Genomic DNA, 27,758 nt, shown 5'->3' on the forward strand with positions numbered 1-27,758 from the left:
TTAGTACAAGCAAAGACTATAGAATACCCAAGACATGTCACTCGTATAGTTTAGAATGGGGAAAAATCACTGACCTATTATAGATCAGTGGAAAAAATGCAACGCTCAGTATGGCCGCTAAATCACAGGAAGTCCCGCCCTCTGAATAAAAAAGAGCCAATCGCTAATTGGTAAAGTCATCACGTCACTGCAGCTGCCTTTAGAAGTCCCGGTTGCTATAGAAACAGTCAGCGCTCTAAGATGTGCTCTTGTACTGCGCATGCGCACTGGCTGATCTAGCCTGAAAAATAAGCTTTCTATAACGTGATTTGAGCAAAAGTAACAATATTTATGACACAGTTGTTGTCAGATTTCTTTGGTGATTTTAAATATGAAATTTAATCATACGCTTATTGAACAGTTTTGGAAAATTTGATGTTTCCCAAAGAGATAGGAGTTGCACTTGCATGCCCGAGAAGTGTTTCAAAGATGGCCGCAGAGTGACATGACTTGTCTTAAAAAGACTTTGGTACTAGTCAGGATAATAACTCTCATACTAAATAGATTGTAAGAGCAGATGATTGCTATAAAGGAGGGAAGAAGTGCTTCCAATCATTGTGCTCTTGTTAGCAATGGTTACCTCCAAAAAAACATGTGCAGCCATTATGGCTTTGCATCAAAATGGCCTCACATGCAAGGAATTTGCTACAAAGAAAATTGCACCTGAAAGAACCATTAACCAGATCATCAAGAACTTCAAGGAGAGAGGTTCGACTGCAGTGAAAAAGTCTACAGGACGTCCCAGAGTGTCCAGCAAGCACCAGGTTCGTCTCCTCCTGAGGAGTCAGCTACAGAATCGTGTCTCCAGCAGTGGAGAGCTTGCTCAGGAATGACAGCAGGTTGGTATGAGAGCATCAGCACACACAGTGAGGCCAAGAATTTTGAACCACGGCCTGGTGTCAAGAAGGGCAGCAAAGCAGCCACATCTCTCAAAAAAAAGAAAACAAAACAAAAAGAAAATGTCAAGGACAGACTAAAATTCCTCAGGACGTACAAGGATTGGACAGCAAAGTAATTTTCTTTGATGAAGCCCCCTTCTGCCTGTTTGGGACATCTGGAAAATCGATTGTTCAGAGAAGAAAAGGTGAACGCTACCATGAGTCCTGTGTTGTGCAAGCAGTGAAGCATCCTGAGACCATCCATGTGTTAGGGTTGCTTTTCAACCAAGGGAGTGGACTTTCTCATAATTCTTCCCAAAAACACTGCCATGAATAAAGAACGGTATCAGAACGTCCTACAAGAGCATCTTCTTCCAACGATCCATGAGCAATTTGGTGATGATCCGTGCATTTTCCAGCATGATGGAGCACCACGTCACAAAGCAAGAGTGATAAAGAAGTTGCTCGAAGATCATTACATTGAAATAATCTGTGGCCAGGCAACTCTCCGGATCTCAAGCCCATAGAGAAACTGTGGTCAGTCCTCAAAAGGCGAGTGAGCAAAAGCCCACAAATTGTGATCAACTCCGAGAACTAATAAGGCAAGAATGGATCTCCCTCAGTCAGGATTTGGCCCAGAAGCTAATATCAATATTAAATTATTAGTGGATTAATGAATTAGTGGTTCGCTAAGATAGTTCACTGGTACAGTAGCTGCGGTTGCTGTTTGTAACACCTGACAAGTATATACACAGCAAGTATAATATACACACAATATAACAAATACTGTATAAAAATATAAATCAAACATTTGCAAAGGGTATAGACTAAGCTAGTGGACTAATTGATTAGTGGTATGCTAAATTCACTAAATTTGGTAGTTGGAGTAGCCGTTTGTAATGCCTGATCAAACTAAATATATGATATGTTAATTTTTTTTTTTATTAAACTACTACGAATGTTATAAGTTAAACAAGGAGGCTAATTAGCTAGCAGAATGCTAAACTGGCATCCCGAAATCTAAGTTAAAAACAATACAAACAAAGAATGATAGTAGATCCTACTAAACAAAAATACCTAGTTTTGGTTAGATACTATTACCTAATACTAATAATACAATATTAATATTATTAAGACAATTATGGTCAAAATTACAGATGACCCGCATTATAAATTGAAGTTGTAGGCTTTTTCTAGAATTTACAAACATTCTTTCAGCAAAAGGAATCACTTTGGAGGTGGATTTGATTCAGTGGGTGGATGGCTACATCTGGCATCTTCAGCACAATAGCAGGAAAATAACATTTACACAACACTACCATAACGTAAATGATATGCTTCCGATAAAAAAATAATAAATGGAAGCTACTGTACAGTGTTACTGTACTCAAACCAAAATGAAGGAAGTGCACAATCAGCAGAGGAAGTTAAAAATTAAAGGGATACTTACATCCGTATACTCCATTTTATTGTGAGCAAGCTAAATACCACTTAATATCTGTGAACAAAAGCAATACATGCCCTGCATGATTTACTCAATTGTTAATATAAAACATAAAATGAAGGGAGAGTTTTTCCATTTGGCACACAAAAAAAGCACAATCACATTAATTTTGACATGAAATACAAAAAAAAGACACAGGTTTAAAACAGAAGGCCATGTGAACAGAGAAAAGCATTTTTTGCTTAAGCAGCACAAAGTCTACTACGAAAAGCCTTTGGTGTTCTATGAAATTAAGTACATTTCCAACACAAAGGAAATGCTGCACTACTAAGGCACAGATTCAGCGTTGAAAGGCACTGATAGACACAATCTGAGGCCAGGAATGCCTCTCAAAGACAAAAACTTCACAACTAGAGGAGACTGGAAGTACAGTGGGGAAAACAAAGGAGAGTCCCACAGGAAGATAAACTATGGGGGGTGGGGTGTGAGTAGGGGTGCGCTAATGTAGGTCATGATGACAGTACAATCACACCTCGAATCGCCTTTTCCCCTCCTCCTCTTTGGCGCGCTCAGTGGAACTCCGGCAGAGGAAATGCTGGCAAGCTACATGCCCCCATCCCCCTCTTTTTCTCTCCATAAAGTCCGAAATCAGCAACATCTGTGTAATGCATGTCAGGCAAGGCTCCACGGGGGAAGAGACTATAAACCCTGCTAAATGTGCGTGAGAGAATTTATTAAGCCTGACTTTTCTCTGCAAGACCTCGCCACGGAGTTTGCGGTTTCCTCCATTATTGTGGCCGGTTAGCAGAGGATGTGAAAGAAATGTGCTGATCTGAGCTTGTTTTCATACATCCAACGTTTCGCACAGCGTACAACCAAACGGGCTCAAGAGAAAAACACAAAAACCTTGCAGACGGACAAATCACTCGCAAACAGAAAAAATAACCACAAAACAATAAAAAGTGCAAATTCTACATTGGGAACAGGGATTTTGATTGGATGAGCACCATGAATGACAAGGTGTGTGTGTGTCTCTTAGAAAACGCACGTGCAGAAGGTTTGGCTATTGGGTAGCGAAAGTGTGCGTATGTTATCAGACCCACTGCTGCAGGGACCTTTTGCAGTGAACTAACACTTTGGGTGTCTCTTTCCTTTGGAGTGTGGTGATAATGATGTATATGACTCCCAGAATGCACAGCACCAGAACCAGAGGCACAGTCACTAAAATGAGGGTCATGATGTGTTCATCAGTCTCCTTCGCTCTTAGAATGACATCTACTTCCTTTTTCTCATCTTCATCATAATTTTTGTGGTCGTCAGGGTCTTGATTCTTGTCGTTCGTCTCAGGTGATCGATGGTCGGGATTTACATCCGTTTCTGCATCAAAGTGCACCCGGCAGCCCATGAAATCATTTAAAATGGATCTTGGGTATCCAGCATCGACCTTCATTCGCTTGTTATCGAACCTCCAGTATTTGGTGTCTTTGTAGAAGTATGTGTACGCTGTGTAGAAAAGAGTTTAAACATTAATTAGTGTATATAAATACACTACTGAATAATATGGCATAATATTCCAGCAAATGCTTGATCAAACGAGATTTTAGCCAGGCTCTGAATTCCACAGCTATAAAAAAAAACATGCCAAAGAAGATCATGAACAATGGTGTGAAATGAGAAGTGAGAGCAGAACGCTTTTAAGTCAAAGGTCTTATTGCGCCCCAGTTTTTCAGCAGTGAGGTCACATTTTCCTTCTCAGCTTGGCATTATTGGGCTAGTCTCTCTTTTTTCTTGCATTCAGGCATGACCTTTTTCTCGGGCAGCGTCGCCCCAGCCTGACTCACCTCCATCATCGCTGAGGAAGGCCCCTTTCAAGGACCCAGGAATGGATCCCCACATGCTCACTGGTTTAGGGTAATCTTTATCCACGGCACGAGATTCTTCACTAAACCGCCAATATCTTCAAAAGAAATCAGCAATGAAAAATAATACTTTAATTCAACGTCTATGCTAATACATAAACACACACCAGACATACACCAGAGTGTCATCTCCCATTCCCTTTAAGAGTGAAATGCGCTCGCGCCATGGCGGATTGCTATTTACATGGTGGAATTTGTTGGCGGAAAAGCTGAACGCTTCTCAAGTGAAGAAAAACCAATCTGCTCGTGCGCGAAGTTAAAGCGCGTGAGGAGATCATCTACTGGACAAGCAGGAATCCATCAAAGCTTCCCGAGGTGAAGAAGGCGTGGGATGAAGTAGCAGTGATTGTGTCCTTGTCTTCTGGCATCATTATGTAGCCTACACAATAATATTTTTTTACACTGTATTCCTTTTGTTTTTAATATTTGGCATGTTTGTGTGATGCGCATCCCTGTGTGTAATAAGCAAAGTCAACGCGCACTGTGGACCCGCCCAGAGGCACATTTTCTACCAACGCGCTCTTTAAATAAATAAAAATATATATTGCGCCATTGACTGTAGACTTTAGACCATGTTTGAGTTGGTCTATGGTGCAGTCTATTTTCAGCTCCTTAAAATATCAATGCGCCCGAACACTAGGGGTGTAACGGTACGCAAAAATCATGGTTCGGTATGTACCTCCGTTTTAAAGTCACGGTTCGGTTCCTTTTCGGTACAGTAAGGGAAGGAAATGCAAACATTAAACTGCAGGTTGTTTATTACTATACACTTTTTAATAAAATATATATAAAATAAAAAAAAAGAATAAGAAATAAAATACTGCTGCAAAGTTCTCCACTAAATAAAATACTCTCAGTCTCAAACCAATATCATATTATAAAATATAATGAAAAATATAAATAAATAACTATGATTACAGTGCAGCATTACCAATCCCAGCTTGTAGGCCTGCTTCACCAGAACCGTGCCTGACGCGGCGCTGGCGCACTGCTGCTGCTGTAGGTGACAGGGAGACCACCAACAGACCAGGCTCTTGTCTTCATGACAACAATATCTACACTTCATGTTGAGCATAAATATAAAGTCTACTGATAAAGGACACCGTCAACAGTATTGACTATGTTTGACAGGTGCAATATTTGAAAATCGATAATTATTAATTTATTTTTTAAATTACATTTATATCTGAATTTATGTCAACCTATAGACTTTCAAACATCAAAGTGTCATGAATTAATATGTATTTGTGTACAAAATGACATATAAACATTTTCCTATTCTATTTTGCCTGGAAACGCTTCCAACACGATTGAGTGTCGCGTGAAAAATAGGCGTCGGTTGTATTTCTAGCATGTACGCGTTTTCCGCGCGGTTCGAGCCTGCAAGCTCTAACCTGCTAACATGGGAGCCGAATTAAAAACGGACACGCCACACAGCTGAGACGCTTGCGCCACGCATCCAGTGTGTCGCCGGCCTTAGAATCAGCTGCAGGGCGGGATTTGCGCTGAACGCGGAGACTTCCGCCACTTAATATGTTCGTTTGGAAACACCAAAATGTACTTATGTTCCGCGCACAAAATATTGCATTCCGTCATTCGGTACAAATGTGCACCGTACCGAAAGCCCTGTACCGAAACGGTCCGGTACGAATACACATACCGTTACACACCTACCGAACACACCTCTTTTTTTAGACCAGCATGCCCATGGGCGCACAATAGGGTGCAAATGCATTTTCTAATTTAACGAGGTGGTGCTGGACAGAAAAATGCAAATGGCGCCGGACTGAAACTAGCAAACACACTTGCGCTGCGCCTTGCGTCGAATTGCGCCGGGTGTATGATAGGGCCCTTTAAGTCCCAGATCAAATTGCCCTCAAAATAAATATTATGTTGTTCTGTTATTGGCTAACTCTCAATCGCTTGGCACATCTGGCTGTTTCCACAAGGGCCCCAGCATGTTTACCTATCTCCTCTGAAGAAGTACGTATAGCCAGATGGTTCCCACCACACTGCTGTGTCTACTCTGTTAGGCATGCCTTGACCATAACGAAACAAGTCCTGAGGGTATCCGGGCTCCACGTCTGCTTCTCTGAAAAGCCAGTATTTACTTCCTGCGGGAGTGATATAAAAAATACAAAGAGGGAATTGACAAAAAGCCACATTAGATGGGAAGACTTGAATGCTTGGCTGAGGTTGCATGGCTGAGAGATGACATCACAGAGACCTATATTCAATTACTGAGAGTGCACAGAAGATGATTTGTGTTGCATGAAAGCCAAGCACAAATTAAACCTGAAATCTCACAATCTGCATAAACAACAAAACAATAACTGTAGCTCTGTCTACTACACATTCCCTGCTCCAAATTTTCCAGGTTTCTTCTCTCAAGATGAGAACAGAGCAGTCAGCATCTGGAGCTGAAGCTGACGCAATGCAGGCGAAGTCCTGAGATGCTGCCAGATTTTCCTTCTTTCCTCTCTGGGAGTTTTACAAGTGACATAATTTGCCTTCAAGATGTTGTTACGGCAAGTGGAACAGATGTTTAAAGGAGAAGTAGACTGATAACAGGGAAATATTAAATGATTTTGATGTCATGTCTATCATACTCTATCACTGTCATGAAAACAACTTTGGAACACAATAAAAAATAATATATGATAGATATATTAAATATATGACTCAGACCTTTAAAGAATACAAATTTCCCATCATGCCGTTCATAGGCAGCATCTATGTCCTCTGGAAGCCCCATCCAGAAGAAGGAGATTGGCATTGGGTAATTATCCAGAACCCGATTCCTCCTAACCCTCCAGAACCAACGACCCTGACAAACAATAACAACAATCATTTAACTTCACAGTTGACAAAAAGATTGTGTGGAGATTTATGCTTTGTCAGAAACGTTCGACCATCTTCTTAGAGACACCTGATTCAAATGATGGTCAAAAACAAACAAAATACACTGCTTTTAGTTTACATAATTATTTAATTACTAAGGTGTTCTAAGTGGCCTTTTTATGAATAACCACTATATACAATGTAACTGCTCTTACTGAAGATCACTTTTTCTAACCTTGAACACAAACATCTCCCCTCTTAGCAGGGTCACAGTGTCAAAGTTCCCCTCGCAGATGTCAGGTGCATCCTGATCTGAGCGAGCCGTGGGCTGGGGTCTATGGGACCTCCTGGTTGGGTGGACTGGAGGCAACCAGGGCTTGGTGGGCTGCACCGAGGCTCTGGTTGTTTTCGGTAGGGCCACTGTAGTGGTTGGCTCCGGCTTGGCAGTGGTTGTAAACAGGGTTGTGGTGGGATGTGCCTGAGTGGTGACAGTCTCTGGAGGTCCTGTAAATACCAAACCATAATGTATTTTCACACTTAGCTAACCATCCTCATACTGCATTGACACGGAGCGTGTCACTTTTCCATCCAGCACCAGAAGGCCCACGAGGCTCGTTCAGCCAGCAGTGGAAGCCTTTCAAATGGAGAAGACAGACTCAAACAAAGACACATACACTGAAAAATTATTTGGTGCAGAATTCAAAGCAACTGGACTGAAGCCACAAGCACATAAAACAGCAAAGTGTGGATGATAATTGTATTATAAATGTGACAAAGCCTAAAGAAATCATTGGATAATTACTGATCTGCATGTAAGAATTCACAGTTGTATCAGATACATATTTTCAAATGCAAAAGTGGCATCTGGAATTTTGCACCAAGGGGGATTCACATCGATATTGAAAATGAATGTGGAATTCCAGGAGTGCTGTTATTTAATCTAATAACACTGGGGTATTTCACTTTTTATAATTCTGGGTTGCTTGACTGTGTTAGTGGTGGGGAACAGATTTATAGGGGAAAAAACAACAAAAAAAAAACCCTGATTCTTTCAGGAATTAAAGCTGCAAGCAGCAATGAAAGGGCCCTCGCACCCGGGCTCACCACCACGCAGTGGCCATAGGAGAACAGTGAACGTTGGGCCATATGCTTATATATATATATATATATTTCTGCCACATTTCCTGCTGCCAACAGGTGGCGCTATGATTATAACTGAATGTTAGCATGTAAATGTCTTCAGGCCAGGACTCTTACAAAACATTTTAAACGTTTGGGTCAGACTGGACATTGAAATGCGATTGTGTTTATGAGCGAAACACTGAATCATGTGAATGTGAATTCATATAATGGACCTAATTTAACTAACTATAATTGACAGTAGGGTAAATTAACTAAACAGGAAATATCTCAGACTAGCTTACCATAGATCTGATGAATGCCATTTATATCATCTTCAGTCAGTGAGAAGCTATCGGTGTCCATCCACTGGTAGAATGGCGCCATGATGGCAGAAGGGTTGTTGGAGTGCTCCAACCCCAACGCATGACCCAACTCGTGAACTGCAACCAGAAACAAGTCGACGCCTACAACCAAACAAAAACAGCCATTTAAATTACTAAACTATAAACTGAGAAAAAAACTGTCTGATTTTGAACAGATCAAAGACATTTAGATGCTGCAAACATCCACACATTCTCTGTGGGAAAGTAAATGCTAAGCTAATACACAGTAAAAAATGTGAATTTAATTTGAAGTAGGAAAAAGACTGCATAAATTTTTTCACACCTGAGTTCTCCCGTTGGTTCAAGGTCCATGGCTCGTCTATGTCGAAATGTGTGTCTCCTCCCATTCCAGGACCAGGGAAAAAGGCATGTGCCAGAGAGCCTCCTTCGCCATCAAAGAGAGACATATCGCCATGATATCCAGAGGCAAACAGTAGTATTATGTCAGGCCCCTCACTGCCATTCTTTATCTCATGATATGGGACCTCCTCGAACCTCAGAGGCGTTACTTTCTCCCAAACCTGGAAGGCTTTGCGAATAGCCTCATAGGTCTGCTCTTGGCCCACTTTGGGTGAGTGGTTCTGAATGCTTGCGCAGGAAAAATATTTTTTGTCTCATTATTAACTTGATGATCATTAACTTGATCAATGTAAACTGAATTTGTTTTTGTAGTACTGAGGTTTAACTCACCTGTAAGTCAGCTTGTCCTGATCCCACTTGTGACCAGTAAGTGCGTACCGCTTGCGGCGAGTACCCCCGTCTGCTGACTCCTCGAAACGGTCAGGAACTCCACAGCGAGGTCTTTTCATGGCACTGAAAAAAAAAGGAAAAAAAAAATAAATTATATATATATATATATATATATATATATATATATATATATATATATATATGTATATATATATGTATATATGTATATATATGTATATATATATATATGTATATATGTATATATATGTATATATGTATATATGTATATATATATATATATGTATATATGTATATATATATATATATATATATATATATATATTAGTGTGTATATATAAGTGTGTGTGTAATTATATATAAAATAATACCTTTATATCAATATAATTTAGTATTATTGTTATATTATAGCATTTATTCATATTTTGAATTATTTTTTATATTTTCAGTTAACATTTTAATTTTATTTTTTTAGTAGTTTTCTTAATTACAGTAATATATTTTTATCTGCGTACATATGTATTTTTAGATGTTTCTTGCTTTCTCAAAGCTGCTATTGTAAATTTTGTTGTATTTTGTACAATGACAATAAAGTATCTTACTTTTATGCGCTTTTGTCATTTTTATTAACGTTTTTCTTATATATATATATATATATATATATATATATATATATATATATATATATATATATATACATAAACATTTAATTTTTAGCTTTAATTTATTTCTTTTTCAGTTTTAACCTAAACTTAATTTAATCTTTTTCACTTAGTTTCCAATGCAACATTTTTTAGTTTATATTTTATATTTTTAATTTATATTTTATTACACCTTTATTTCCAATAACAAAAAAGCTTTTGTTAACAATAACAAGACTGGTATAAAATTTAAAATAATAATTATCAATAATTCCAAACACATTTTAACATGGATAAAAATTATTTTATTGATAATAAAATTAGTATTTTTAGCAATAAGATTAATAATTTTATTAAGTCATGTGTGGTATGGATAAACTACGAATCCTAGTTGCACTGTTTTACAATTTATATTTTCTCAGTTACCACACAACTGAAAAAGACTGAGATCATCTTATTGTTTCACAGGCAGTTGAAGAAGAGGAAATCATACTTAAGCGTGACCAAGTCCATGTGTCCGGTCACCTCCAGGCCATAGAAGCGCTGCATGTCCTTAATGGCACTAGAAAGAATTTGGGCTGATTGCATAGTGGACATTTGTCTGCTAGCCTGGGACAGGTAGCCATACATCCTCAGCCATGACTACGAGGGACAAAAGAGACAGAAAATGTTGGATAGTTGACAATGTGTAACTTGCAACAACTAATAAGTGTGGTGACGATGAGATTACACAACAGAAAGGAAAAACAAACATACAGAAAAACATTAATAGACAAGTGGCGTTAGAATCCATCAGGAAATGTTATGGAGGTTTGAAATAAGATAAGTTAAGCCTTAAACTACAAAAAAGTATGCCAGAGACCATTTTACAATGTTTGGTTAAGAATTGAATATGCATATTAATATCTGAATGTGTCTTCATTTAAGATTACTGTCACATGGTCAGGCTATGAGGACATGTAAACATCCTTAGGCGCATCCTCACATGCAGGACAGATGTGGTGATGTTCACCAGAGGCCGCAGAAACTTCCTATTATAATTTTCAACCTTGAAATTACCAAACGGTTACTAAACAGATAGGATTGGATTCTGAGTTAATAATAACAGGTAACCCAATGAAACTATGGTCCTGTAAGAAGTAAAAATAAATAAACATTTTTGACTGCATATTTGCATTTATCAGTTATGTGAACAATACCCAATAAGTTATTTCTGCTTTCTAATGCATTAATATGCTGATCATTATATACAATATAATATTTTAATAATAATAATAATATCTATTGTTGTTGTTATTTACAGCTTTATATTTAATTAAAGCTGTTGACCTATATAAACGTACATTTTCACATTTGTTTCGGGGTTTATCACTTGACAATGATAATTATTTAAAAATATGAGTAATTATCCAAACAAGTTAAAGTGTGTATGAAGTTATTTATCAGTAAACTTTATATTAAATAACATACGAGTTAAAAAAGTGAAAATTAAGAAAACCCGATTTCAAACTGTAAAGTTTCCTTAAATTTGCCTTTATCTTCTAAAACTAAACCTAAAACTCATACTTGTCCAATCCTGGAAGCAAAATGTGTCCATCAATACTTGTACAAATACAAACCCCACTAAGTTAGCTTCGTGCCGTCAGTATTAGTACATAACGATAGAGTCCACAAACCTCTGCGTTGAAAGCGTGTTCTTCTGCAGTCGTTTCAGCAATGTTGACAAACAGCAGGATGAAAATCATAGTCACAGGTCTCAGCGACCGATGCGATCTACTCCTGCGGGCTGACATCTCTCCACTCCCGGGTCAGCAATGAAAATGAACACGCAACCTGGAATCGCTTAGATTAGTCGCAGCCCGGGAGATTCTACAGTCTTTTATCACCAAAATAAACTCATTGTTCTTATCGGACCACAAATCCACTAACCTAATCCACGTTTTATCCCGTCAAGTTTTCGCTCGTATTGTTATCCGCGCAAACAGATTTGCAAAATTGGAAAAGGTCTCCAGCGGCGTGCGCAAGCTTGTAAACTATAACATTAGCATGACCAGAAGCAACCCGTTAAATATTGAATAAAGACAATACTTGTTGATATCTGCGTTGCATTGTCTGTGTTGGTATAAGCACCGCCTGGATGAACCCATCTGGAAATGTCGAGGACCAGGCGGCGCGTGCTCGAAACTATCCTTAATATTGTTGCAGGACACCAAATATGAGCATGAAAGCTCGTGAGGATCTCGTGCAGATCTGCAGCCGCACCCGATTCCCTGCCCACTTTGTCTGTTTACCTTTGTGATATTATACACGCCATTCTTGGTTCTACAATAAACATTCCAGAAAACATTAACAGAAAACGAAGATAAAGGGAGATATAATGAAGAAAAAAAGAAAAAAAAAACAGTCAAGCAAATATAACTTCCATTTTTAGTTGTCACTGCCACCTGTTGTTCATATTCAGTACTGTAAATAAAGTGTTATTAAGAGTACGCAAGTGTTACGTTACGGTCCCTGGTCTGAGGAAAGTGAGTCGTTCGCTGCGTGAGGTGAGTGTGTATACTGATGCACCGCTGGCCTATCAGTGGTAAACTCAGTGGCTACTGGCAATTTGTATGGTGAATTCCAGCGACAAGTCGGTAACCTTTTTAAAATTTTAGGAACATTTATTTTGCGTATCCTGTGCGCTTTTGTCATTGGTGGAGCAGTCGGTCAATCCCACCTTTCCAGTAAATACTCATTTTTACTGTCTATGGTGACAACGCTGCCACAAATCACGTGAGTCGCAAGCTCGCAACTGTGTGGTCATATCTCCGCAAAGTGGGTGTTGTAAACTCAGCTCTGAAAAAAATGTCTGCAATAGGAGTGCAAATGTAATGTAATAAGTTTCGCCCTTTCGAACCTCAGTTTTCAGAGTTTCAAAACTTTTTTTCACCTATTGGCACACCAGTTTTCAGATCACTATTTACAAGGTTTCAAATCTTGAAAGCAAACTATACACTGGGAGAACAGTGACAAATTCGAAACTCTGAAAAAATGATTGCACAACACCATTAAAAAGAGTGTTGCACTTCTGAAGAAGGAAAAAGTCAAAAACAAAATTATGTTTGAAGAGATTAAATTCTTTTTACCACTTTGCAAGCCTGCAAAGCTCTGTTTTCAGTTTCAAAACTTTTTTTCACACATTCGCACACCAGTTTTCAGATCACCATTTACAAGGTTTCAAACCTGGAGAACAATCTAATACAGTGGGAGAACAGTGACAAATTTGAAACTCTGAAAAATTCGTTGCGCAACATCGTAAAAAAAATGTTCAGTTCTGAAGAAGGAAATCTCAAAAACAGCATAATGTTTGCAGAGATATTTTTATTTTTTTACATTTTGCAAGCTTGCAAATCTTATTTTTCGATCTTGCAAAATTTTTTTTTTAAGATTTTGAGTTTTCGAACACTTATTTTCAACCTTTCAGAACTTTATTTTCAGTTTTGCATCATGGCAGGATTTAAATCCCATAGAAGACGCCTAGCAATGATATACTACCTTTAGTGGTAGTATACCTTTAGTTAAGTTATACCTTAAGAGTCTTTGTATCGCGTTAAGAGACAATGTTATCGGGAAACGCAGCCCAGGTATGTTGCGTTTCATGCGTAATGGAGATTCCAAAGCGCTCTTCTTTGGTCAGAACCATGGATAGCGATCGCGGATAGGTCTGTCCTATGAACCGAAACTTTTAACAATGCAACAAAATATTTAAAGAGCATCAAGCTATTAAAATCTATATTATGTTTACGCACAGATAATATAACAGTAGGCTAAAATAGTCAATATTTTTATTAGGTTAAGCAGTGATTGGATAATCGTTTTCTTTTCTTTTTTACGTTTTTAATTTAAGGCCCACCCGCAATTGGTCTGGCCCCATCCAAAACTGGAATCCTGGCGCCGTGCCTGGGCCACACTGAGCTGTGCGTAATGCCCACAGACGTGAAGTGAATCAGACAGATGCTGTCCTGTACTGTCTGTAATTGCTAACTCTGTGGCGAAGCATGTGCAAAACAGATTTAACTAATCATGAAGTCAATCAGGATACATAACACAGCCTACTATAGGCCTACACCCAACATTGTCTGATGTAGGCTAGACGAAATTGCATTACTCAGTTTTGTGGTAACGTTAGCCATGTTCTTTATGTACAGGCTTTTTGACAGCTTCGACTGAGGTTGCCCTTGTGTTAATGCCAACGGCCGTGTAATAACTTCTGTATGACCTGGCAATAAAATAAAAAAAAAAAGGGTGTCTAATGTGATTGGCTTAACTGATTTGATTTCGGGTACGGGTCGGGTGCCGGTTCTATTTTAAGCGGGTCGGGTGCGGATTTTAGTTAGTGCTGCTCTCTGAAAACGGGTCGGATGCGGTTTTAAGCACTGCGGGTACGGGCGGGTGCGGATTTACAAAATCGGACCCATGCAGCTCTCTGGTACCCCAGTTACTTCTTCCACAGATTCATCCGGCAAAACTCTAGCCTCCACCAATTTACCATACAATTGCTTTTTAACAACTTGTTTTTGTGCCTCCCTAGGAACAACAATTTCAAAGAAATCTGCAATTTGTAACAAATCAGCTTTACGACACTTATTAAACTCCTCTGTAGTAGGAGACAATGTAAACAATGTTAAATCAAATTCCATACTTAAATTCATCCAACACCAGAGAAAAAATTACTAGGCAACAACTGCGTATGTAACCACTATCAATAATCTTCATTGATAGCCAATGGACGAGCCCCCAATTTATGTTACAGTCCCTGACAAACAACACAACACTGCTTCTCAGTTAAGTCTTTTTATTAGACCGTTCTTGCTCTCTTGATTGTTTTCGGAATATAGCAGTTTAGATTTAACAAAGTATCCTGAGTAAATCAGACAAATTTAACAGAGGAAAAAGTAAAATAAAGTTGAAGCAAAATATTCAGGGGTGAGCTAATGCCAAAATAACAAACAAAAGAAGCTAACTTTCCCACAAGAACTAACTTCCCTAGGAATCACAAATAAAGAAAACAAAATATACAATAACATACCCTATCTCCTTAACTAGCCAATAAACAGGAGAAAAGTATAAGGCCGTTTGGAAAAAGGCACTCACCCCCTACAGCTTCTCAAATTCATTTCACTTTGACAGAGGTGATCATAAAGGCACTGAGGTTTCTTAAGAGCATGTCACAAACAGTTACCAGTGGCTAACAGCACTCTGTTACCAAGCTTTGCCTTATGCATCGTTTTTCATCTTTAAAATTTTTTTTTTTTTACCAAAATGTGGCTAATGTGACGTTCCTTTAAGTGGTACTTAATGCATTGCTACTACACTATTGCTAATGAACAATGGACTTTCTTTACCTACAAAATTTTCTGCACCTTCATTCACCAAAAACAAAAGTGTAACAAACTGCCACAAGACGGTGTTGATTATTGGTCTTAAAAAGGGACATCTGGACTGAAGATTTACAGATATAATCACTCCCTATACTAACTTACCTGTTTAAAAGCAGTGTGTGGCTAAAGCCTGACTTATCATTAGCTTGAGGAGTCCGTGTAGCCCAACACTCATTTACTCTCAGATGGAAGAAATCTTCTGGCCTTCTGGACATAGATTTGATCTCTGCGCTTAATAGTAGGTGCGCTGGTAAAAGCTCCAGTGTATATGTGATCTTTGTACAGGCTCATCTCCACCATGGCATCCACTTCATCCACCTTGAACATTCTTTCACTTCAAAAACAAATCAAATCATGTAACATAAACATGTGTTTTATCAAAGATAATTTGAACAAAAGAAAAGAAAATGTATCATCGTTAATGCAATTTTGAGAAATCCAGCAATTAATGTCTTGTGAAGAAACAAAAGATTCATTACAATTAATGAGCAATGTTAATTGATGGACTGGAGTCGAGTAGATTACTTGTGGATTGTGATGTTTTTATCAGTTGTTTGAGCTCTCATTCTGATGGCTTCCCTTCACTGCATAGGATCCATTGGTGAACAAGTGATATAATGATACATTTCTCCAGATCTGTTCCAATGAGGAAACAAACCCGTCTACATCTTGGATGGCACGAGGGTGAGTAAATTTTCATTTTTGGGTGAACTTTTCCTTTAAATCAGTGTGTTACCTGGAGAAAGCTGATGGGGAGTTTACGGATGTATAGATGAACTTACACTCAATCTGCACAACTGGATCTCTCACAGTGTTTCCATAGACAGGTGGGTCAGACATCAGCGGCAATGTGCCTTATGTTCTTCTATTAAGGGTCGATGACATTTAGAGATATGTAATGTGTACGTGCATTGATGATTGCATATTTTAGGAAAAAAGTACTGCGCCTCCAGAGGTTTGTACTGCTCTATTGGTGTGTGCACTGTGAAATAAACCGATTCAGAGATCAGATAATGCAGAGTCGTGCATTAATTTGAGTGATGACAGCTATTATGGGAGTGGCTTGATGGAGCGCAGGAGATGCAGATATGATCTTGACCCTTGAAACTTTAATTAATGCTGTCACTTAACAAACCTGTTTCAAAGATAAAATTAAATGAACTTCTACATTGAAATAAAAATGTAAAGCCTGTATAAATATGAGAAATCATGAATATAAATAATTGGGAGTCATGTAAATAAATAAAATAAAAACAGTGTACATTTCATTTATCTATTATAACATTTATGTAGTTTTGTTCGCTTGGCTGTTTCAAGTCAGGTGTCTTTTTTAATTACATGATGTCATTACGTTGCTGTCTTGTCGCCAGCCAATCGCTGAATTGCTAATCGTGGTTTCGAATATTGATACATAATCAATCCAGCCATACCGATCATCAATAACAGGTGCTTTCGAAGAAGGAAAGGTAAGACAAGTTTATGACAAGTTTATTTATATAGCACATTTCGTACACAATGGTAATTCAAAGTGCTTTACATAAAATTGTATTACATAAAATTAATTAATTAAGTAACACACATATACAAAATACATAATGAAACAAATCATGGATTTACATGACATTATAAATTGTGTACATTATATGTTCAAATAAATACATATAAAATTATTAACTATTATAACTATTATTTTAACTATTTTAATTTTTAAATTCTCAAATGACAGCATTTAACAGCATCTTAATATTTTTACTTAATAAACATCCCAAATCCATAGACTGTATTAAAAACAATTATATATATAAATAATATAATAATATAAACAAATATATATATATATATATATATATATATATATATATATATATATATATATATATATATATATATATATATATATATATATATATATATATATATATATATATATATATAAAACATGTGACTCGTATGACGTAATCAAAACAAATCCATTGATCGGCGCTCGATTTACTAGTCGCTGATGTTTGTAGGAAGTCATGTGAGCCGGGACATATGGCGGCTTTGGTCAATTACTTCTATTGAAAAACAGTGCGATCTACCTCTGACATATTCATCAGGTATACCTTCTGTCCTGAAACAATCGCGGTTTCTCGGATCGTCGTCTCTGAATGATTCACGTACATGAGGTGCTAAGGCTTTTATTCTGTTTTGGGCAATAACTGCTCTCATCTCCTGCTCCCCGCTTTCAGTTTAGTGTCGCAGACTGCAGGTCCTGTTATTTTATAAGTGATGCTTGTGATTAGAGTCCGCCTCGGAAATACATTTTAGGGCTTCGTCTTGTCTGTAAACAATGTCTTGGATAAAACATTAAATATTTAGTCAGTCATACACTAACAGAACTGTCATCTGATGAGACTTTCTCTGTATTCACCGAGCTTCATTCAGAGATCAGTTTTAACCGTTCATAGTTTTTGTTTATACGTAATTTAAGTTAATTTCGGAAATACTTGGAAAAAATGAACACAGAAAAGGATTTTTCTCCATTGACCCCAAACATTGTGAGAGCTCTCAACGACAAACTGTACGAGAAGAGGAAGGTTGCAGCTCTTGAGATCGAAAAGTGAGTCATAATCTGATATTTTTATCTCATAAATGAGAGAATATGCTTTCAAATGGGAATATGTCATAATTAATTTGCATTCAATTCCTGTTAGACTTGTTTATTTCCTTTTTACTGCACTGACACCCCGTTCTAAACATTGTGTAAGTTATAACATGCATAGCTGGTTTCTCTCTGTATTACGTAATTGGCATTTGTTACTTTGCTCAAATGCAGAGCTGGTCATCTGACATGCTGCCACATGATCTTATTAGTCATGCGTATGATCAATAGCCCATAGTCCACTTAAGTCTTTTACATAAATAAAAGTATGTTCAGCTAGTGTTTTAAATGAATTGGTAGAATACTGTTTTATTTCTTTTCCATTAATTTACTGTGATTGCTTCTTCACAATCTTCTGCCAGGCTTGTGCGGGAATTTGTAGCTCAGAACAACTCTGCACAGATCAGACATGTCATCCAGATACTGGCCACAGAGTTTGCGCTCTCCCAGCACCCTCACAGCCGAAAAGGAGGCCTCATTGGGTTGGCGGCGTGCTCCATTGCCCTGGGAAAAGTATGTGAACTAAATGTGCTAAATACTGTACACCTCCTCAGTACACCAACGAATACTTGATTCAGTTGTATTCTGGCTGCAAGACGTTCAGTATGCTTGGAGTTCTGAATTTAATATGGAGGCTTTGCTCTTCTGTACTACTCAGGATTCTGGATTGTACCTGAAAGAACTCATTGATCCAGTTCTTACCTGTTTCAATGACTCTGACAGCCGTCTGCGCTACTACGCCTGTGAGGCCCTTTACAATATAGTGAAGGTTGCCAGGGGAGCAGTGCTGCCCCACTTCAATGTGCTGTTTGATGGGCTTAGCAAGGTAAACTGATGCGCCTTCATATCTAGGTGCATGCATGAAAGGTAGAAATGAATCACACATGGTATTCCATGCTAGTTTTAAATATTTATTTGAAAAAATCATTTATAGTAATTAGTAATCAATGCCTTTTACACATTTAAATATAGTATAATATTTCTTAAGTGTTAAAAGCTGTTTTTATTGTCAGTTATTGAGTTATTATAGTTAACTTTTTTTGTTTTCTTGAAATAAAATAAACGTTAACTTTGATAACTAAAATAATTACAATTAAAACTGTAAAAAAAATCATAAATACTGTATAAATATAATGAAAAAATTTTTTTTTAAAAAAGTGACAAAACGCTACAAAATTACTTAAACTTTAGCTAAAATTAAAATGTGAAATGATCTCAATGATCTTAAAGTAACATTGACTAAAACTATTAAAATTAGTTTACAGTAATTGAAATCAAGCTGAAATATAAATAATGGGTGAAAACTATAATAATAATAATAAAAATTAGAAAGGTTACCTTGTTAACTAACTGAAATAAGTTACTAAAAACAAAACAAAAACAAATTAAAGCTAAATAGAAATGTAAAAAAGACTAATAACTAAAACATAAGCTAAAAAAACGAAAAAAAAAAACCCGAAATAATATAAAAATAACACTGGTGCGATGTTATAATCCTTTCTAAAATACCATTAACATTTAATGGAGCCGAGGTGATGACACAGACTCACCTTACATGCGATCTGTTCTTTACAGCTTGCTGCAGATCCTGATCCAAACGTAAAGAGTGGATCTGAGCTCCTGGATCGGCTACTTAAGGTGAGTTTGAAATGAGAAACGTGGATTCTACAGTTCTACAGTTCTACAAATAATGATTTCTGCTTGTTATTTGAAGGACATTGTAACAGAGAGCAACAAATTTGACCTAGTGGCCTTTGTCCCACTGTTGCGTGAGAGGATTTACTCAAACAACCAGTATGCTCGCCAATTCATTATCTCCTGGGTGAGTTGAGCACTTTCACCAATCTGCAATGTTGGTGATGACACAACAGATATATTTGTATATGTTTTTAACTAACATTTATGCTTTATTTTATTACTTTATATTAATAGCTAAAATGATTTAATAGTTTTAATTTGAGATTTAGTTTTAAAAACGATTTTTAATTGTTTTACAACAACAATGGTAACTGCCATTATGCTATTGTGACTTCCTTTGATGGTTGGATTGCTCCAGATCCATGTGTTGGAGTCGGTTCCTGATATCAACCTCCTGGATTATCTGCCAGAATTTCTGGACGGACTCTTTCAGATTCTCGGAGACAGCGGCAAAGAGATCAGGCGGATGTATGTCTCATTATCTTTCCCTTTACCTGTAATAGTCTCTCCCCCTTCCTCTTTTCTCTGCTTTCTTTTTCTCATTTCTAAAGAGTGTTAACAGCTGCTTTTCAATAGATGTGAGGTGGTTTTGGGGGAATTCCTGAAAGAAATTAAGAAGAATCCTTCAAGTGTCAAATTTGCGGAAATGGCCAACATCTTAGTCATCCACTGTCAAGTGTCTGAAGAATCAAAATCCAGTGAGTCAGATGCAAAACACTGTACAATTCTTATTTTGTATAAGTAGTGTAATCCTTTTATTTTGTCTTCCTGCAGCTTATGATCTTATCCAGTTGACGTCGATGACATGGATGAGAGAATTCATTCAGCTTGCTGGAAGAGTGGTCCTGCCGTATTCCTCTGGCATTCTGACAGCAGTGCTGCCTTGCCTTTCCTATGATGACCGCAAAAAGAGTATCCTAAATTGTGGTTGCATATCTAATATAAAATTCATTGGCTGAGAGTCATTCATGCCATTTAGCTAAACGTTTTTGTGATATTGTTCTGGTAGTATCAAGTGGTGTTCAGATCCATTTCCTTAATAAACCATCTGCAGGTACTAAAGAGGCTGCCAGTGCATGTAATTATAGCCTGATGAAACTTGTGACTCCTGAAGATGATGAAGATGATGAAGAATCACAGACCAAATCTTCCCCTTCGAGCGATGGGACTCCATCTAAGAAAGAGGGTGATTTGAATGGCAAGTTTTTTTATTTATTTATTTAAATTTGTGGAAACAAAATTAAGTAAAATAAAGGTATGAGAAAAGTGATTGCATTGGCCAGGAATCAAACCCCCCTGCTGGCAGGCAAGAATTCTACAACTTTACCCCCAATGCACTTCTGGATAGATTTTGTCGCGCCCTGTGGATCAATAGGAGGAAAGTGACAGACCAAAAATTGATTGAGGACTACCACCTAGTGGACAAACGTGGATGATGTCTAAAGAAAGCTCAAAGACAGTTATGAGCCACCTAGTGAGCAAATATGGCAAGTGCGTTTGAAAGGGCCCTCCCTTTGGAAGACGGGGGCGACATTTGATTTTTCGGAATGCATTGCTGGTTCAGTGGTAAAATTCTTGCCTGCCACGCGGGGGCCAGCCGTGAATAGTCTGAACTATAGTAAACAGTTTAGAAACGAACAAAGTTTACCAATGTGATTTCATCATTAACGGTAACAAAACATCAACTGATGTCACGTAAAGTATCTTACCTTTGATAGACGCTTGAGAATGCGTTGAATTTAACAACGGAGGCAATCGCTGTTGTGCGTTTTCTTCTTCTGCGAACTCAAACTTCCCACGGTGCCGAAACACGGAAGAGCGCCACGAGAGCGCTAGCGGTCGAACGAATATTGCATCCATAGTGGTTTAGCACTACCATTGAGAATGAATGGGAAACGGTTTAGGGCCGTTTAGCTAAACAATTTGGGTTCGATTCCCGGCCAATGCAAATAATTATTTTAATAATAATTATTTAAAGCTTGAAACGTCTTTTTTTTTTTTGATGATGATGATTTTGTGTAAAACACAGAATGTTTTAATTTGCTCAAAAGTCACAGTAAAGAATCTACTTTAAGTTCTTTTGAACTTTCTATTCATTAGAAAATCCTGTCACGATTTTTTAAATATTAAGCAGCACAACTATTTTCAACATTGAAAAATAAAAAAAGTTTCTTATATTCTCATAGCATATTAGAATGATTTCCGAAGGGACATGTGGCACTGAAAACTGGAGTTATGGCTTGTAAAATTTTTAATTCATTAAAATAGAATGCACTCATTTTAAATTGTAATATTTTATTATTTTTTACAATATGACTATTCTTACTGTATTTTTAATCTTGATGAGCTTAAATGACTTTAAAAAAAAATTAAAACATAAAAAATCTTCCTGACCTTTGTCAAGTCAAGTCACCTTTATTTATATAGCGCTTTAAACAAAATACATTGCGTCAAAGCAACTGAACAACATTCATTAGGGAAACAGTGTGTCAATAATGCAAAATGATAGTTAAAGGCAGTGCATCATTGAATTCAGTGATGTCATCTCTGTTCAGTTAAATAGTGTCTGTGCATTTATTTGCAATCAAGTCAACGATATCGCTCTGATCTGGAAACAGACTGGATCTGCTGGCTACGGTGACCTCGGAATAAGAGAGAAACAGACTAATATTAGCGTAGATGCCATTCTTCTAATGATGTAGCAAGTACATCAGGTGTTCTGGAAAGTGTTCCCGGTTCTGGTTTACTAATTAATGCAGCCTAAAAATCCTTTAATGGATTTGGATATTAAAAGCATATTAGTATGTTATGTGTAAGCCAGGTTAAAGAGATGAGTCTTTAATCTACATTTAAACTGCAAGAGTGTGTCTGCCTCCCGAACAATGTTAGGTAGGTTATTCCAGAGTTTAGCTTTGTATTGTAGATGTAAAAAAAAATGTACACACATTGTTTTCTTAATGTAAGCATCCTATCGTTTTTTTATTTTTTTTATGAATGATTCAGAAATATGTCATTTTAAATACACTGCAATACTGAAAATTAATTTGGAAATATTTGATTTTATATTTCTCTTTCTGGTTTCAGATTCCCTGAATGATTCTCAGGAGTCAATAGGCTTCAGCAACATCTCTTTCTTTACTCCAGCAAGGTATGTTTTGACAGTCACTGACAAAAAACACCTTATATCTTTCTATTTTATAGTGTAACATGAAGAACAGGAAGTAGGTTACTAGAACAAAAGCAACAACAGATAGTCTAGTTAAAAGATCAGCTATCTTGTATAAGAAAGCTATTGTAGGATTTCTAGAAGATCTCTGATTTGCTGCGTGCTGTGTAGTTCTGACAGGCCTGCGGTAACTCTGGATCTGGATGGCATTGTGCAAGTACTGGACAGACATTTACACGATTCATCCACCGGAATGATGACTCGCATCGCTGTCTTGAAGTGGCTGTACCATTTGTACATCAAGACCCCTCGCAAGGTTTCTATACATGGCACTTTAAATCTACAGTTTCAGTATTAAAAAGTGCAATGCCAAAATAGATTTATTCCACTGTATCTCTATGTCAGATGTTCAAGCACACAGATAGTTTGTTCCCCATGTTACTGAAGACACTATCCGATGAATCGGATGAAGTAAGTCATCATCATTTCCAATCATCTCAGTGCTGATCTCCCAGATGCTGCGGTTTTAAAGAATGAATATCTCTTACAGGTGATTTTAAAAGACTTGGAGGTTTTAGCAGAGATTGCATCATCACCTGCTGGTCAGACGGACACGTCTGGGTCGTGCGACCACTCAGACAGCAAAACAGAGCTCCGTATTCCAGGGGGGGTCAGAGATGGGCAGCCAGTGGTGGTTGGTGGGTAACCAATTCCTGGTCCTCTATTATTAAAGCAGATTAAAACCAAACTGTTGTGATTTGTGAACATGAAATCAAACGAGGACTTTTTATTTGACAGGTTCTAAGGTGATGGATTTATCTCCCTCCACTCCCAGCATGAACTCATACTTCTATAAGTTCATGATTAATTTGCTCAAGCGCTTCAGTTTAGAGAGGAAGCTTCTAGAAATGAGAGGGGCCTTCATTATCAGGTAAAACCATCCAGCCTCAAAGGTCTCAAAAACATCTGTAAATCTGAGTGTACCACTATCTTTTCAACAGATTTTGTCAGTAAGTTTAGTCTACTTCCCAACAGGCAGCTGTGTCTCCTCCTGCATGCGGAGAACATATTTCACTCTATGGCAGACATCCTACTCAAGGAGGAAGATCTGAAGTTCGCCTCCACCATGGTGCAGACTCTTAACACTATTCTGCTTACCTCGGCCGAGCTGTTCCAGCTGCGGAACCAGCTCAAGGACTTGCGCACACAGGTAACATCTGCTTTGAGGACTAGGATTAATCTGTGCTCATTATCATTGTTTTATGTTTCTACTTTCTGTCCATCAGGAAAGCTGTGCTCTTTTCTGCTGCCTCTATCGCTCTTGGTGTCACAATCCTGTGGCCACTGTGTCGCTGTGCTTCCTGACACAGAACTATCAGCATGCATACGACCTCATCCAGAAATTGTATCCTTGCTGTAATAGTTTGTAATATATCATTCTGTTTCAGACTGACTTAATATTCTGTATGCTAGTTGCTGGTTCATTCATTATATTTTAAAATGTAATATATTCCTGATGCAAAGCTGAATTTTCAGCAGTCATTATATTTTGTAACATTATGTCTCTACTGTTGCTCAATATAATGTGTCTTTAAAAAATCCTATTTATTTCTTTAAAAAAAAAATCTTACAGACCCCAAACTTTTGAACAGTAAAAAAAAAAGTTATTTTTTTTATTATATATACTGTATAAAAAAAATTAACAATGAAATTATTTATACCTACAGTCATGGAATGTGTAGAAATATCTGGAAATTTATTTTAACTTGTTATATACAAGTATGAAAAATCATGTACATTTTGAACTAAATATAATTTTTTAATGTTAGATTTTAAATGTTTTTAATATTTAATGAGTGTAATCTTTGTAAAATAATGACCAAAAAATCTAATCATCACAAGCTTCCATAGAAGTTAATGAATTTAAATTATATTGTTCAGAACTCTGGAAATATATATTTAAAAAACATAACACACCTTGATCTGAGCTGATCAGTGGAGATCTGGAGGTTACGGTGGACTTCCTCATGGAGGTGGATAAACTTGTGCAGCTAATCGAGAGCCCCATCTTCACCTGTGAGTCCCATTCATCCACTGCATGAATCTGTTGAGTATCATTGTCAGCTCTCTACACTAACACTCATTCTCTTTGCAGACCTTCGTCTGCAGCTGCTGGATGTAGAGCATAACCCGTATCTCATCAAGGCTCTGTACGGCCTGCTGATGTTGCTTCCTCAGAGTCAGGCGTTCCAGCTGCTCTCGCATCGGCTCAGCTGTGTGCCAAACCCTGAACTCATGAGGACCGTGTAAGTTCTCGTGCTCTCTAAACAGCTACAGATTGGATAGTCGGCCTATTCTCAAGTGCTTTATTTTTTCAGGGAAGACCCAAAGGCACCCGTCAAAGACAAACGATTAGCCCAGCCACACATTGATTACAGTGAACTGCTCCAGCACTTTGACAGAGTCCAGAGCAAACACCTGGAAGTGAGACATCAGAGGGCGGGACGCTCTGAGCATCCTGACAGGAAGTTGTGAAGGTCATAGATAGGATGAGATTATACAGCCTTTGTCTGAGAAGACGGTAGAGAAAGAATTTGAACCTCAACAGGACCTGTAGTGGGCATCTGCGTGTCACCTCATTCAGTTTTTAATGTATTCAAGCTACTACAGGAATGAGGGACTTCATTGTGCTTTATTTTTATGCTACGTGAAGTGCTTTATATTCAGGTGCTGGAGTTGTAGTATGTTCACACTTGGACATAATTGGACTATGTCAACTGTTACAGATCAAGGGCCAATGATTTTATCATTCCCAAGTGACTGGTTTAATACAACCCTCCCTAAATCATGTGTACAGGACACCTTGCATGGAGCCCTGGAGGTTTATTAGGAATTTTTAATCTAAAACATGACATCTTCTCATGACAAGTACTGTAAATGAGTCTTTAATGGACATTTGTCTGTTTTTGTATTGTGATTTTTATCTCTCACACAAACCATATCCAAAAATATTCAATCTTGTTTTCTTAACATTCCCATTAGGGTCTGCTTGTCCTTCATTTCATCATATTTTTTCTACATCGATGTATTCATTCTTGGCTTTATGTACATGCAAACTGTTTCTCTGTAATGTAAAGGCAAAGTTACAATAAAGGTGTGCATGCTTATGTATTTTTTGTTGGTTTTCTTGAATCAGATGCAGCTTGTCAGTATAAGAACCACAGAATCTCACTTTTATGATCCAGCGGGTGGCGCTGTTGTATAACTTTCGCTAAGAAAAACTACCTTTGGTCAATTATCGTTTGCTTTTAGAGTTGAAAGAATTAAAACAGTTAACAGGAGACTGTGGTTTCTCGAAAAAGCTGAAACTATGGTTACTGACCCATCAAAACTGATCATTTATAGTGATTTATGGATATGGTATGGTAGTTTTGTAATTTTGTGTTTCCATAGTCTTAGTTTATGTGTCTTCTGCTTTACTATTTTCTCCTTGTCCTTAATTTTGGTGTATTAATATGCTTTGTATATATTTTCTTCCTGTCCTTAACATCAACCTGCCAAAACGGACAACGGAAGAAAATAAGCCAGTGTTGGCTAAATCTGGCGCATTTTACATATTTGTGTGTTATGAAGATATATTGTACCTGAAAAAAAAAGCTTCTTTTTAGTTTACAGAATTTCCCTATAACTGACCCAAAATTAAATTTGAAATTATAAATAGTGTTTATGAGGAATTTACAGTTAATGTTTTTTACATTCCTAAAATACTTGCTGCTCATTTGAACTGGCCAAAAAGGTAATTACTACAGTACAGTACTAACCAAATATATAATAATAAAAGAAATGCATGAAACAATAATAGATTAAACAACAACAATAATAATAAAATCTAAACAGGAAAAAAACAAGAACAATTTTTGTTTTAAATTAAATAATTATCTACAATTAACATTTAGTATTTACAAATCTGAGCAAGATAAAATAACAATAAAATACAAATACTAACATACATGAACAAGCGGAAATAAATGATAAATAATAAAAAAGCACAAATATATATATATGCGCTTTTTATTATTACATAAACTTGTACAAAGAATTTCTTTGGCAAATGACATGCCCAGACTTGTTTTATAGCACAGTGAAGTCATTTTGTTCTTTTCCTCCATCCACCTCTGCTTCTCAGATGATACGTTGTTGTAGAAAGACTCAGCATCATCCTCTTCAGTTCTTCATCCTCCTCCATTACTATAAAACAAAATAAATGCTTCAGTAGGCTTTAAGAATCTATATCTGCAAATGTGTATGAATTGTATTAACTCATCAGGCTGATCAGAGGCAGTACTGGAAGGAATAGGTGGTCAGAACAGGAAGCTGCTGCTGAGGACAATGGAGGAGTGTTTTTGATCAGCTGTTTTTGGTGCTGTCTTAAAAGATGGAACACACTTCTGCTTCATTATAAAGAAAGCATATCCATCTGCCCATGTCTCTCAAAATTTTCTACAAGTGTCTTATGCTCTTATTCCAAATCCAACAGTATTGTCATCCTCTGTCAAAATTTTGAGACAGATACCGTTTAAGATTCTCAATTCCTTAAATCTTTTTGAGTATTCAAGAAAGGAAATGAGACTGTCCTTACAAGGACCCTCTGGGTTGAACTGCCCAGCTTGTTCTTCTTCCTCAACCTTATTTGACAGGTACAAAGCATAGACAATATCATTCAATATCTTGACTTGTCCTGCAGTGAAGGGTTGTTTTTCATTCTTTTTGCCTCTTCTAATGGGTCCCGGTGTAAACGGCCTGATGGTCCTTTCCTTAAAGACACCTTGACTCTCCCGGGGGAAAAAACAGT

At 37.3% G+C, this 27,758-nt stretch overlaps 2 protein-coding genes across 3 annotated transcripts; one reads left to right on the forward strand and one right to left on the reverse strand.

Moving 5' to 3' along the window:
- Window positions 1-3,171: 3,171 nt before the first annotated feature.
- Window positions 3,172-12,365, reverse strand: LOC132133026 (matrix metalloproteinase-15-like). 2 transcript variants are annotated; one of them, XM_059545682.1, is made up of 10 exons: window positions 11,652-12,257; window positions 10,469-10,617; window positions 9,317-9,439; window positions 8,910-9,214; window positions 8,546-8,707; window positions 7,357-7,625; window positions 6,969-7,107; window positions 6,247-6,394; window positions 4,203-4,318; window positions 3,172-3,864 (listed from the first exon to the last, which is right to left on the reverse strand). In XM_059545682.1, exons 1-10 carry the CDS (start codon window positions 11,766-11,768, stop codon window positions 3,455-3,457), a joined length of 1,938 nt encoding a protein of 645 aa, XP_059401665.1. In that variant the 5' UTR covers window positions 11,769-12,257; the 3' UTR covers window positions 3,172-3,454. The 2 variants fall into 2 exon arrangements, with proteins under 2 accessions (XP_059401665.1, XP_059401666.1); XM_059545683.1 differs by lacking the exon at window positions 11,652-12,257 and adding an exon at window positions 12,267-12,365 and having other exon boundaries at window positions 3,310-3,864.
- Window positions 12,366-17,763: 5,398 nt separating this feature from the next.
- On the forward strand, window positions 17,764-26,077 carry LOC132133213 (protein VAC14 homolog). Its single transcript, XM_059545989.1, has 19 exons — window positions 17,764-18,000; window positions 18,405-18,555; window positions 18,701-18,868; window positions 19,618-19,680; window positions 19,757-19,864; window positions 20,099-20,208; window positions 20,317-20,438; window positions 20,515-20,652; window positions 20,795-20,938; window positions 22,825-22,888; window positions 23,078-23,222; window positions 23,312-23,377; window positions 23,457-23,604; window positions 23,705-23,837; window positions 23,942-24,116; window positions 24,193-24,311; window positions 24,903-24,982; window positions 25,062-25,212; window positions 25,285-26,077. The coding sequence occupies exons 1-19, from the start codon at window positions 17,897-17,899 to the stop codon at window positions 25,439-25,441; spliced, it is 2,346 nt and encodes a 781-aa protein (XP_059401972.1). The 5' UTR covers window positions 17,764-17,896; the 3' UTR covers window positions 25,442-26,077.
- The last annotated feature ends 1,681 nt before the right edge of the window (window positions 26,078-27,758 follow it).

Source organism: Carassius carassius, chromosome 50, assembly GCF_963082965.1.
Source record: "Carassius carassius chromosome 50, fCarCar2.1, whole genome shotgun sequence".
Lineage (NCBI taxonomy): Eukaryota > Metazoa > Chordata > Actinopteri > Cypriniformes > Cyprinidae > Carassius > Carassius carassius.

Coding starts and splice junctions, on each gene's coding strand:
- LOC132133026 (XM_059545682.1), bottom strand. CDS start 11,768: ATGTCAGCCCGCAGGAGTAGATCGCATCGGTCGCTGAGACCTGTGACT. Junction 7,626..8,545: donor TGGCATTCATCAGATCTATG/GTAAGCTAGTCT, acceptor TGGTATTTACAG/GACCTCCAGAGACTGTCACC. Junction 3,865..4,202: donor CTTCCTCAGCGATGATGGAG/GTGAGTCAGGCT, acceptor TTTTCTACACAG/CGTACACATACTTCTACAAA.
- LOC132133213 (XM_059545989.1), top strand. CDS start 17,897: ATGAACACAGAAAAGGATTTTTCTCCATTGACCCCAAACATTGTGAGA. Junction 18,001..18,404: donor GCAGCTCTTGAGATCGAAAA/GTGAGTCATAAT, acceptor ATCTTCTGCCAG/GCTTGTGCGGGAATTTGTAG. Junction 24,983..25,061: donor CGAGAGCCCCATCTTCACCT/GTGAGTCCCATT, acceptor TTCTCTTTGCAG/ACCTTCGTCTGCAGCTGCTG.